At 37.0% G+C, this 13,761-nt stretch overlaps 3 protein-coding genes across 3 annotated transcripts in view; 1 reads left to right on the top strand and 2 right to left on the bottom strand.

The window, feature by feature from the left end:
• The first annotated feature begins 4,005 nt into the window (after positions 1-4,005).
• LOC129727741 (FMR1-interacting protein NUFIP1) lies at positions 4,006-5,804 on the top strand. Its single transcript, XM_055685865.1, has one exon. It carries the CDS (start codon positions 4,320-4,322, stop codon positions 5,790-5,792), a length of 1,473 nt encoding a protein of 490 aa, XP_055541840.1. The 5' UTR covers positions 4,006-4,319; the 3' UTR covers positions 5,793-5,804.
• On the bottom strand, positions 5,800-6,473 carry LOC129727742 (mediator of RNA polymerase II transcription subunit 11). The gene is made up of 2 exons (XM_055685867.1): positions 6,247-6,473; positions 5,800-6,183 (listed from the first exon to the last, which is right to left on the bottom strand). The coding sequence occupies exons 1-2, from the start codon at positions 6,317-6,319 to the stop codon at positions 5,837-5,839; spliced, it is 420 nt and encodes a 139-aa protein (XP_055541842.1). The 5' UTR covers positions 6,320-6,473; the 3' UTR covers positions 5,800-5,836.
• A 5,664-nt stretch (positions 6,474-12,137) lies between these two features.
• LOC129728189 (uncharacterized) overlaps positions 12,138-13,761 on the bottom strand; it is a 44,673-nt gene continuing 43,049 nt past the window's right edge. The window contains exons 10-13 of the mRNA XM_055686605.1: positions 13,140-13,458; positions 12,886-13,082; positions 12,696-12,815; positions 12,138-12,160 (exon numbers count right to left, since the gene is read on the bottom strand). Of these exons, the coding sequence (XP_055542580.1) occupies positions 12,138-12,160; positions 12,696-12,815; positions 12,886-13,082; positions 13,140-13,458 (659 nt within the window). The remainder of the gene's footprint in view (positions 12,161-12,695; positions 12,816-12,885; positions 13,083-13,139; positions 13,459-13,761) is intronic.

Genomic DNA, 13,761 nt, shown 5'->3' with positions numbered 1-13,761 from the left:
TTTGGCTGGCAGTGTTGTCGACTTATTTTAATTCGAGTGATAACAAAACCAGAAAGTCGATGAAGAGTTTCGGCTATTATTTGATCAAAAATGTAGATTTGATTACTATTTGGTAATTTTATAATTATATGCTGCAAAAAAATTACCTTCCTCGATTGTTTGCTGAATACGGCTGATTTCTTTTCACATAAGTTGTGTAAAATTCTTATCGAATTAAAGAAACTGTCGCACTGCTTTGGTGCGACGGTTGTAACTGGAGTTGCCAGATTGACATTATTTTGCTGTTATTCACGTTGATAATGATTTTCCTGATTTTCATTCGCAATCGAAAATTTAATACGTTCATGAGTGTTTTCTTGAAGGCATACTTATAATCTTAGATTATTGAAACATAGATATCCAACTCAACCAACAATACGGACAACAAAAATGTATGATGGCGATTGGGTGAACTACATTTAATGAGCACACACAGAAAAATATTAGGTAATTGCTATCTTTTTAGGCTTGGTCAGATTTGTGTGGTGTTTTGAACAAACTAATCTATATGGTCTAGATAATAATAATAATTTATTACAACAGGAGAAAAATAAATGTCAATGTCTGAGATGACCATGATATGAATATTTATTTTGATGATAGTATGACTAGTCGTTCATAGTCGTTTCAACAATATGTTTTTAAGCATAACCAAAGATGACTAGTACCTTAGATTATTGAAACATAGATATCCAACTCAACCAACGACACGGGCAACAAAAATGTGGCGCCCCTCCGAGTATGATGGCGGTTGGGTGAACTACATTTAATGAGCACACACAGAAAAATATTAAGGTAATTGCTATCTTTTTAGGCTCGGTCAGATTTGTGCGGTGTTTTTAACAAACTAATCTATATGGTCTAGATAATAATAATAATTTATTACAACAGGAGAAAAATAAATGTCAATGTCTGAGATGACCATGTTATGAATTATTTATTTTGATGATAGTATGACTAATCGTCCATAGTCGTTTCAACAATATGTTTTCAAGCATAACCAAAGATGACTAGTACACAAAACGTCACTCTCGCAGTATGCAGCGGACACGAGTTTTGCTGCGCGTGAACGAAATTTGAACTAATTTGTATACTGTTAATTTGGTGATAACGACAAGGTGGTGAAAGGTGAAGCACAGACTAACAGACATAACACGTCGAACAAATTTTCAAGAAAATCATCGTTTGGATGATTCCAGTACTTTACGTTAGTAACACTAGCACCATCTGCTGTCGTGTTCGCGTTGCGTCATGTATTTCGACATCAGCGCCAGCGTTCAGCATGTGTCAAATGGTGAACTACAAAATATGTATGAGATTGCATGACAGCGCCCCAGACGACGTTTTCGCGCGATAACTGTTATTCGATTGAAAATTTGAAATGAACGTTTTTTGTGGCGATGGAGCTAGGTTCCAGTGTTATGTCTGTTAGTCTGTGGGTGAAGCATATTTTTCAATATCATTATATGGTCCTGTCATCTAATTTTTAATATCCTCATACAGTATTGCCATCTTGTTTTCGTTTTCGTCTAGCGGATTGAGCATGATAAATCGATTTTGCTAATAATCACAGTTTTAAGGTTATCAGATGGCACCGTTATAAAGGTGTTGCGAGCAAAATGTATGAAGTCAGGTATCTTGCTCTAGTCATCATTAGCATAACTCATTTGTTGTTTGTACCAATTTTAATAGTCGATTGCGAACCACTATACAGCTTTAATCCCTTTGCGGAACTGGTTGGGTTAATAATTCTGTCTCAGCCGTCAAATAATGCTGTAGAATGTTCTCCTATTCGGTTTGTAGCTTCCGTTGCAGATTATCGTTTGTGATCACATTCATTATCAATTTCACTATTCCTTGGTTGAATGTTTAAATCGGTTTATTAATATTTGCAAAGAACGGAGAAAGTCAAATTTGTAAATTTTCACTCATCCTTTAAAGTTCTATTTAAAAACGATGCAATATTTGTTTTGGTGAATACCACTAAACGCTATTTTTAACTAAGGTCTTACATTACTGTGTGAAATCGTTGTTATATACGTCTCTTAATATCCTCTTAGTAGCAAAGCCTAGCATTATTTATTTCGTCAAAATTCACCAACGTTAACACCAACATAAACAACGTTAAAATAATTTAAGTGAATATGAAGCTTTTTTTTTCTTTTCGTCACCTTTGACAATTCGATGAGAGTATCTATGAGATGTTTACATTGTGTGACTAATGCTAATTTGTAAAATTACGCGAGGTTTCATTGCAGTTTCATTGCATTGTAATAAATTGAAATTGCAAATCATCAAGAATATATTGTATAGTCGATTGAAAACCGCCGTACAAATCTGATTGAAAGTAACATGATATTTTTCTGGGTGTGAGAATCTGGTCAAGCTCACCACTGAAATGATAAGGATGATATGCGATGATATTTTTCCGAGTGGATATGCTTTAGTTCACCCAACGGCCTACAGATGGCAAGTTCATAGTGTTGCCTTGAGTTTATATGCAGCGTAGCCCAACTTGGATATATATGTCTCTTTAGTCTATGATATAATTTATACAACGCAATATATAGTGTCGGAGTTATACAAATTATTTACGGAAAGTTATTTGTAAAAATCTTCAGGCACAAAAAGTCTGTATAATAGGTATGGTATAATACTTATTATTATTATTATTATTTATTTCGTATACATTGATCGGACAAACAGTCTAAATGAACACTTAAAAACTTATGACTAGAACTATAACTGCACATAAAAGTTTGTAACACGATCACGAAAAACAGTAGAGGAAACATTAAAGTCGAACAAATGATAAAATCTGTTAAAAAGAACGCACATAGTTCTAATAGGCTCGTTTTGTGAGTAGTCCGTCCTATGTTGTTGGAGCCTCAAAAAACTTCGTTGGCGCAGTGGATGTGGCAGCACGTTCACATCCATTTTTTTGAGAATCCAGGGCGCGTTGATCTCTCCTAGCAGGGTCTTTCCGACGAAAACCGCTTTTAGCACATTGCGTCGCTTTTCGAGAGTGTCCATTCCTAAAAGTCTGCACCGGGCTTCACGCTAATCGCTATCCGGAAAATTTAGCTCGATAGTCGCTAAACGCTAAACCCACATTAGCGAAACTTTCGCTAATCGCTAACTTTTTAATATGTAAACAGTCATATCGCTATATTTATTGCTCGTGTTTTGTAAGATTTGGACCACTTTGATCTGTTTTGGTTAAACAAACGAAAATAATTACTTTTTAAAGCTATTTACAGTAAGAGGTTCACGAAACGTTATTCATATTTGATTTTGTTAAAACAAGAATAACAAAAGTTATTTAGCTTGCATTGAAAATAGATACTCTTAGGAATGTTTTCATAAAAATTCAATTATTATCTGAATCGAAAAAGTAGAACCAAAGTTGTCATAATTTCAAGCGCATTGGTATTTACCAAAGTTCTTGGTGTGGCGAAAATTCAATCTAGACCTTGTGCTTGTTCTTCGAAAGGCTCCTGTGGCTTGTACGATAGCTGGAACTCCGTTCTAGGGTAAAAAAACTGACAAAAGTAACTTTCGCAGTAAAGTATGTTCATCTTTCGAAGCAATTTACGTACGCCATCAGCAATCCACAGTTTTTCCAAATATTTCTATTGTCGCTTCTCTACAATATTTAGCGAATTAGCGATTAGCGTTTCGAAGGCCAAAGTTTCAGCGACGCTAACAGTTTCGCTAACCAGCTCAAAAATTAGCGAAATCGCTTAATCGCTAACTGAATTTTAGCGTCGCTAATTAGCGAATTAGCGGAATGGCGCCCACCACTGTAAACAACATAATAATAAAAAGAAATACCTTCACTGCATATTCGACTATTGCGAGAGATTTTCAAATTTGGAATATCTTTTTCAGATTTTACGCATATTTTTAGCCACTGTCGATAAGGTTCTGCATCCTTGGGAAATCGATAAAAATTTACGACCAAACGATTCTTTTTTCCACAATATTTCACTTTTACTTACTCAATGATTGGGTCAAACACCAGCTGTTTAGCAACACGGCAAGCTGAACCCTTTTGGAATATTGTCACATACGCGTGCTGTCAAAATCAACCAATCACTTTTGGAGCAAAAAACCTGGAGCAAACCGAGGTATCATCTTGACCACTCTTCTCTTAGGCACCGCCAGGGCATAATAAACAAAATATTTTTGACAGTTACTAGTTTTGCACGTTTCGTTACTCTTTTCGCTCCGGCCGGTTTTATTTTGTTCTTATTTACTCGGCACTCGAAACTAGCAGCATGGCCTCCGAAAGCGACTACCCGTTTCGGTTTCCGGCGCCGAAATTCGGTGACGAAACCAAGAAATCACTGGACAGTTTCACTAAACTACGCAACCCGCATTTTTCAACCCCGTCCGGTATGTTACTGCCACGGGAAAAGCAGCCGCCACCAATGTACGGACCACGAGGCTCAACAGTGCCGCCGAGATTTCTCAACTCTTACCGCCGAGGGCGGGGTGGTCGCGGTGGGGACAAACGCGACAACTATCAGTATCAGTTCCTAAAGGGACCTCAACAAAGACACCATGAACCGCATTTCGAGAAAGATGTGATCCCGGAACTACTACAGGTGGATTGGTCTCTCTGGTGTGAGGGATGCGATGTCAATTGTAGATCTGAGCAAGAATTTCAAGCCCACTTGAATGCCCATCAACGCTGTCAGGTACCAGGATGTCAATATTCAGGCCACCCAAGCGCTATGAAGCGACATTGGAGACTTGCTCATGACGAGGCCAAGCAACTTGAGAAGGCTCAAATGCAAACCAAACAAAGCCCAGAAGAGATTGCCAGCTGGCGCGAAGAGAGAAGAAAACGGTTTCCCACTAGGGAGAACGTCGAACGTAGAAGAGAAGCTCAACAGGAACGTTTCAAGCGAGGTGAACGCATCGAAGAAAACAAAAGTAGATTTCCCAACAGAACCGAGCGGGATGATAGGCAACCTAATTCGCGCAGAGGCAGAGGCCGCTTCGGGGCAAGAGGCAAAAAACGCTCTCGAAAACGAAATGATTTTGAGTCAAAGGAACAAACAGATTCGGATAGCGAAGATAATTCGCCCCGTGTTTCCTTCAAAGGTACCTCGGATTTAAAAAACTATCAGACAAAGCCCGTAAATGCTTTATCTTTGCTCGGAGCGTACGGAAGTGAAAGTGAATCCGAAGAGGAAGGTGAATTATCGGAACATAATACCGTACCAGATGTCCAAAAAGAAGAAATTTTTGTACAAATGGAGAATCAATCGCAGCTTTCCAACCCGGAAAGCATTCCTATAAGTGACGGAGAAGTTGAAGAAGAAAAACATTCATCGGACGGAGAAATCGAGTCAAATTTATCGGTGAATGTAGAGGAAATGTTAGAAGGACCTATCATCGAGAACCTACCCGACTTAGAAGGCGAAGCGAATATAACCGAGCCCAGTTCTTCCAAACGAAGACCTCGAACCCGTAAGCGTCGCCACGCATCCAACCCAGAGCAACCGGTACCATCTGCCCCTGCTTCCAAGCAAGTTCGAGTTGAACGACCCATTCTAGACTACCGCAAGCTGCGTCAAACCCGTCAGAACACAATGCTAGAAAAACTATTGGAACCGGACATACGGCATGAGCGAAATGTGCTGCTGCAGTGCGTTCGATTTGTGGTGGAAAATAACTTCTTCGGAATTGGTCTTTGTTTGCAAACGCCTCAAACACAAAACCAAGAACCAGTCGAAAAATAAAAACCAATTTGCTATCGAAACCTCTGTTTTTTTACTCTAACCAATCACAGCATTACACCGCCCGTACTGGAAGCACCCGGCTGTCCCGGTCCTGGTGCACCGACTCGCTGTTGCGTCGGTGGCATTCGGTTCGAGTATTTCATCTTGCACTCTTCCAGCTCCTTGATGCGTGATTTGACATGCTGAATGCGATGCCAGGCCATCTGGAGCACCTTAGCCGCGGCGTAACCGGAGCCTTCGTGTGGTTGTCCGGTGGAAACCTGCGTCAGATAGTTAATCTGCTCGGAAAGCTTCGATTCTACTGAGTTTAACGATTTCAGAAACTGATTGGTGTGGGTTTCGGTCGCTTTCTGGCTGGTTTTCTCTTTACTGAGCTCGAGCAAGGCTTGACCTGTGGATAAGGATGAAAGCGGTGCTGAGATAGGAAATTCATTGAATACCGGTGGGAAAATACCTGCACTTTGTAGGCATATGATCAGCTCCTTTTCGATGGAGTCCAACACTTGAATTTTATCAATTGCCGTCATGTTGTAGAGGAAATCACTGTTTTTACACAAGGATTTTATGTCTGCAGTAACTAATCTTGCAACTATACAATGATTTTGTTATAAATAAATTTTGTTTTGAATATTTATAATGTCCGACGCGTTTCTGAAAGCAAAAGAGAAACGAAATTAGGGGAGTCGACATTCAGCCCGTGTCACCAGGTCGTCTCCAAGCACGGCTAAAAGAAAGTGATCAAATAAAAGTGTTTCTTACTCATACCGATTAATAGTACTCAGGCCGGTAAAAGCGAACTCGCATAATCAATAATCATAAATGGATGATAATCCATATCGTTTAACGATACACCATACAGTCGGGACTATATCCTAGTCCTCCTAGGACTAGTTGTTAGGTTGTTAGTTGTTAGGCACGTTTTATGGTTATTGATTGTACGGGAATGTGGAAAACACTAATAGCGAATTTTCTTATTCCACCAGCTCACCTCGTTTTGACCTGAAAATGCACTAACTGCTGTCAAAACCCTTCTCTATTCGCTCGATTTTCACCCAGTTTTGACCTGCCGTGCTGCCCGAAGCGCACTGTAAAATTTGTCAGCTTCAACCCACCACCGCACGTGTTAAATTCGTAACAATATTCTGGCATTTCTTTCTTACTTGCGTCTTAAATGGCGATGACGTTTCACTATTCCCCGGCAATTTTGCGCGCACACAGTGGAACAAAGAAATTCGCTATAAGTTAGCGTAGGAAAACACAATTTCACTTGAAATGCTTTCCACTATGCTGTCCATAAAAGCTCAAGAGTCCCATATGACTTTTAGGTAAATTTTAATTTATGCTGTCAATGATTCTAATTGTGTTCAAATTATCATATGCCTTGATCAAATTTGAAAGTTTGTTCTGGAAAATACTGGAAAAATACCAAACCTTGCCTGTCCCATACTGAAAATAAAGGCATACGAGTCCCACCCTAAGTAAATATTCGATCAATCAGAATAAAAGTGGTCACATAAAAATATCATTGACTTAAATAAATAAAAACACAGTTCATGTTTGCGAGGTTCAATTAAAAATAAGCTAGAGACATTAGCAATGATTGAAACCGATGTGATCTGATCGAAGAAAAAACGAAAATTTAAGTAAAGTTTTTTCTGGCAACTGTTTCTAGAAATTCTTCTTAGCATCTGGAATGAGTGGAATTTAAATGTTCAGAAGTGTAGCCTAACAGTCTGCATCAATTCCTCCTGGACTCTAGGAATTTCATTGTAAACTCTATGTCGAACGATCTCTCGTCTATCAACTTTAGTTGCTTGTTGGTAAATACCATGCACCGGTTCATGTTGCAACCCGTTGAAACCAAGTCACTATAATGCAATTCGTATGGTCCACGATGCTGAACTGAAATGAAATTTTCACGTGACAGTCGCAATAACACACTTATTTCCGTCTTAATTGTTCGGTAATATTTATTCCGGTCGCGTTCAGTAAACTTGAAATTTTCTCGATCATTCCGTAATTTCCAGAAAAATTACTGATGTCAGTTAATTTTTTTGCCGAAATACTGTTCAATAAAATTCACTTAACGAGTTCAGCAAAAAAACATTGCTGAAAAACCTCCATTTATTTTACTGAACTTTTGTTCATTTTAACTTTACTGTTCGGTAATTTGTCCGCATCTGTATCTGTCAAAACAGAATCGCACATCAGAAGTCTGCCATTTTGAGATTTTCTAAAAAGTTTCGTGGCTGTGTTATTTGAAGTGTTTTATGAGCCATTTGGACAAATAAAATAAAAAACCGGTATTGTGCTTTCAAATTCACCTCAGTAGATTAGGTTACTCGAAGCCTTTGATAAAATGTGTTATTCGCCATGATATGAAACGTATCTGGTTTTAGTCGAATATGCATGAAACATCAGTATAATGGTCTAAACAATCCGAAATACCTGTATGAAATTATTCATCGGTTGCAATAACAGCTATAGGAATAGTTAGATTTATATTATTATAACCGGGAAAAAGCTTAAGTTGCATTTTACGGAACGCTTGTAAATTTGTGATGAATCTTCAGCTTTGTAAATGCCGACTCATGCAGCAACTTTTGAAAAACGCTTTGTAAATTTTTGCTAAGCTGTCTTCTTTATTTGACGGTTCAGCAACAATGAAAAAATACCGCTCATCAAGCATATGAATTACAGAACAGATTACTGATGGCTCAGCTGTTGAAGACTCAGTTAAAAGTTTGCTGAGTTTGGTAAAAGAAACTAAGTGTGAAGGAATGATAATTAATGCCTTGGCCGTCTTAGAATGCGTGGAGACTGATATGCTTTTATTTTTTGTATGAAGAGAAAAAATAAAGCCAGAAGATCTTAAAATTCCCTAGAAATATACAATGTTACCACTCATGAACATAAAGACGAATAAAACATTCTTTTAGTTGAATCATAGTTATTTGCTTTCAATTGGGTTGTTTAGCTATTCACGGATTTCCGATTTTTATATATCATCTGAAAGAGTGTAATTTTCTGGGCAAAACGTGATTTTATAAAACTTTATACGCCTTTTTAAAGATAAACTCTAGTGAGATGGCGCTGCTGTGAAAAAAGTGTTGAGCAATTATGAATCTGTCAAATTAAGTGCAGAAATTTGTAAATATTAACTTGATCTGCATTCATCGCTTAGTGCACTCGTGTTTTACTTTAAAAAAAACTAAAAAATCGAAATAAAACATAAAATATGGTAAATCAAAACTGCTAGTAAGTTACAAATTCACGTAAACTCTTAACAAAACTTATCTTCCAGGTAGCAAAACTAAAGAATGTGAAATTACGTTGCGTAATTCATTCTTGCCGGACCCGAGCTCCAGTTTTGTATCCTGTGCCTATGGAGATGCAAAAGATCCTAAAATTAGAGCGTAATCCAGCGCATCGGATATGCAGTAACCATTTTTCTCCAGATGATTTTATTACATATAAGCGATCAAAGTTAAACGCACAAGCAACACCAACGATAATTTCGAAAGGATGCATTGCCAAACAGATAGTTCCTAAAGAGGGATGCTGGGTGGTTGGATGCAATGTAAAAACCAAGAAGCGTTTGGTCAAAATTCCTCATAATGATGCCATTCGTAAAAAGTGGATATCATCGCTAGAGCTTACCAACAATATTGAAGACAAAGTATTGCGTGAATTGATGATATGCCATAAACATTTTCGTGAAGATGATTGGTCGTTAGGTAAATTTTTATTTTCTGGTAATGCATAACTATGTTTACGTATATTCTAGTATGTGTATGTTATTTATATATATATATATATATATATATATATATATATATATATATATATATATATATATATATATATATATATATATATATATATATATATATATATATATATATATATATATATATATATATATATATATATATATATATATATATATATATATATATATATATATATATATATATATATATATATATATATATATATATATATATATATATATTATAGTAACAAGGAAGTACTTTAAGTCAACTGCTGTTCCACGGTGAGCTATCGGTGCGAAGATCAAGAAACCTCTACACAAGGCCAAAATATATGTACACTCAAGCTGTAATGACGATAATGTCACACCGGAGCATGGATACTCTTTTCCATTTACACTTCCTCGCAGTAGAACTATGTGTTTTGTTACTGGTTGCACTGCAAAAGCTGGGAATGGAATAAAAGTACACATGTTTCCTTTCAACGACAGAAATGTTTGTAAGCAATGGAAGCATGCAATCCGTAGAGTCACGACCCCGACGAAATATTCCAGAGTATGCAGCCGACACTTTTTACCCTCAGATTACAGAGCAGGTAAGATTACTGACAGAAAAAAAACAGTTATGTTTCTTTCGTGGCTCTTTAATTTTTGTATGATTTCAGGAGGAAATCGCCTGAAACCGAGTGCGATACCATCGAAACATTTACCTTCACCAAGAACCACACATGATATAAAACTGAGTAAAATTGTTCGTGTGTCTTGTAGGAGACGCTTCAACCATGATCTATCCTCTTCAGGCATACCTGATGATCTTCGATCGTTCAGAGATTTCAGCGGTAATGGCGATAGAGAATTAAAAGAACATTCGAGTACTTTGGATGGGTTTCTGGCGAATAATGCTTCGGATGCTGACCGCAACAGTTTTGCTCGAGTAATCCAACATTGAACGACGGTCAAATATATGCTGATGCCTATGGTGGAATAAGCCATGTTCACAACTCTAATGAACAGGATAAAATTTATACCGACGTTCAATATCAGCAGGACGATCCAGTACTCCACTATAATCCGATCGATTTCATTGAACAGGCTCGCGAAAAAAACTTTAAATTTAGCAAACAAGCCACACTCACGAGTCTAATTAAATCAGATCGGGACGCAAGTGTTTGGACAGGAGTTGCTTCACTGAAGCAATTAGATGCCATTTGTATATCTGTTAAAGCATTAGAAGATCAAGTATACCAGAAGCGGTTCAAGGCACACGCTGTTGACCGGGTTATCTTAACTTTATCGAAGCTAAAGCAAAACATCTCGTTTTCAGCACTGTCAACTCTGGTTAATATATCAGCAGCAACTGCTTCGTATTATTTTAATCATACTTCACAAGTTTTAGCTCAAGTTTTTCGACAATTCATTTACTGGCCAAGCCGTGAAGAAATTGGTTATAATATTCCACTATGTTTTAGAGCGGGTTTCGAAAATGTTCGATGAATTTTCGATTGCACAGAAATTCCTGTAGGGACACTCAAGTGTATCAACTGTCGTATCGCATGTTTCTCTAATTATAAAGGAAGGAGAACAGTGAAATTTTTAATTGGAGTAACCCCTGCGGGAATGATAAGTTTTGTTAGTGAAGCATACAGTGGAAAAGCTTCAGATAAACAGATATTCAATGAACAAAACGTTGTGTCCTTATTCGATGCATTCAGAGATGAGATTATGGTGAACAAGGGCTTTAATATTGAAAATGAGTGTTTAGCTAAAGGTATTCGTCTACATATCCCACCTTTTCTGAGAACCGTGCGTCATACTCCTGCTGATGCCATATTGAATGAGAGAATTGCCAAAGCAAGGATTCACGTAGAGCGCGTATTTCAACGTGTTAAACTTTTCGGAATATTTCAAAACTCAATTGAAACATCCATGTTGGGTCTCGTAAATGAAATAATGACCGTTATATGTGGATTAGTAAATCTTTCAGCTCCTATATTACAAGACGATAAGTTTTAGAATGATTTATTTGTAAATAATTTACGACAATACAGATCAGCAATGTTATATATCTCTACAATTTGTCTTATTTAAAAAATTACAGATTTTAGTCGAGTAACTAACAACCTTATGTGTTATGTGGCATGTGTCATCTACACATTATCCAGTACCTTTTCTCTGCTCTACTAGTATAGTATATAAATCAAAATTGCATTCACTTATAATTACACGAACGTGACCTCGACAATGAATCTCAACTTCAAATTCCAAATTTGTTTTCGTCTCGGTCTTTGTTCACCAGTTTCTATTTTCTATCCAGTATTTCAATGTTCATTATATTAAATTATCAGTTTAACCTGCACAAACATTAGTCACTCTACCCACTATTTGTGATAACATGTATGAGAAATAGATGATTTTCAATACACTTACTAGTTGTAACGCATACTCTTCATCGTAATCAACTTCTGTAATTGCGAAATCATCTTCGAACTTTGAATAAATAATAAAATCACATTTATGTAGCTTCAACACATACATAGCAAGCTGTACTTGTGCAAAATATTTATGATTCCTATTCAGCTGAAGCCCTGAGTTGGTTCTACGTAAATATGTTTTTGTGGTTTTACATTCGTTCATTACCCATTCTATATTATGGTCAGCTCCAAGCAATGGACATTTAATCTCGAGCAGTACTCCATTCATAGGATCTACACCATCAGGGCTTACACCAATCCATGGTTCTATAAAACTCATCACAAAACCGCACCTTTTGATCAAAGGGTTACGTTTCCTCATATAACAATCTAATGCTAACTGTTCTACCTGTTTACCATACTGAATAGCTTTTGTATGCAAAGATTTGGGACATAGGTATAACTGTATCTTTTTTGTCCAATCTGCGTTTTTGTTTTTGTAATAAGTATATAACTGATAACAAGAACTTCCAGTTATTCTTATTGATCGATGTAACCTCCAGCTGCTATTATCTTGCAACTTGGTATCTATAAAAATCCCTACAATTTCTGATAAGGGTTTGACTATATGTTTTTTATAAAACATTTTATGGTCATCTGAAACAAATTTTATATCTATTGAATGCGTAGGATGTTGATCCGAAATTTGAATTAAATTACGAAGCTCATATTTTGTCAAAAACTTGTCCAAATTATTTGTTTGCAGTGGTCCTACTGGAAATCTATGACATGTTTGCTCTCTTCCGGTGATGTGTTTCTTGACAGCGGAATCGGGTGAAGCTGTAAAAATTAAAATAGGTAGTCATATTTCAACTACTTCAGTACCATCCTAAAATAATTTGAAACTTACCATCCATAATACGATCAAAGCCTTGTTTAAGCAATTCCCTCATGTTGCCAAGATCAATCACCGCAAGTTCCGAATGCTTCCTGGCACAGCAAAGATTCCTGACAACTTTGGCTTTCCATAAATCAGTTTTCTCGCTTTTACTAATTCCCCATGCTTGGCGAGAGCTGGTACATGTTAAATATTCTACAAAGCGAGTGCTGGAAATAGCGATTTAGATTAACTCTTAGTAATTATCAAGTATGTAGAAATATTACTTAGCGAGATGAAGCAAACAGGCGACAATATGTTTACATCTAGCGGTACCCGCTTTGCATACACATCGAAGAATCCAATGACGGAAATCGTAGCCAATATGCAGTTTAACTTCATGAGGAACGTCTCCTGGATGGGAACTTTGGGGCACAAATCCACAAATACCAATCATGGAATCACTTTCATTTGTATAACCGATGCACACAACATGACCTGATTCAAAAACAGATTGCCCTTCTCGAAGCGGCTTAATGGAATCTCCTATGTAGTCCAAAATATCCCCTAATGTAATGTTCACCGCTTTTGTCACCGCGATTTCTCCTGCAAAGATAAACATAACCGCAATGAGCTAAAGCAAAAATGAAGAGTTATTATAAATGCGATAGCCTACAACACTAGAATTACATACCAGTAGAATGGAAAATTCGTTTACTTTCCGATGACTTCATGTTAAAGCAAATCACCGACCGTAAAACTCAATAAAAATCGAAAAAAAAACACCCGGTCAAATGCACAACAGCAAGAAAACAAGTCTATGACACTTTTTAGTTAGTTCTTCGAAAATTAACCAGGTGGCGCACATGCATTACACGTTTCGATTAAATAGGCCTATAATCCTTCGAT

Source organism: Wyeomyia smithii, chromosome 3 (assembly GCF_029784165.1).
Source record: "Wyeomyia smithii strain HCP4-BCI-WySm-NY-G18 chromosome 3, ASM2978416v1, whole genome shotgun sequence".
NCBI lineage: Eukaryota > Metazoa > Arthropoda > Insecta > Diptera > Culicidae > Wyeomyia > Wyeomyia smithii.
Note: the sequence above shows the minus strand (reverse complement) of the source record. Positions and strands in the feature narration are given on the sequence as shown.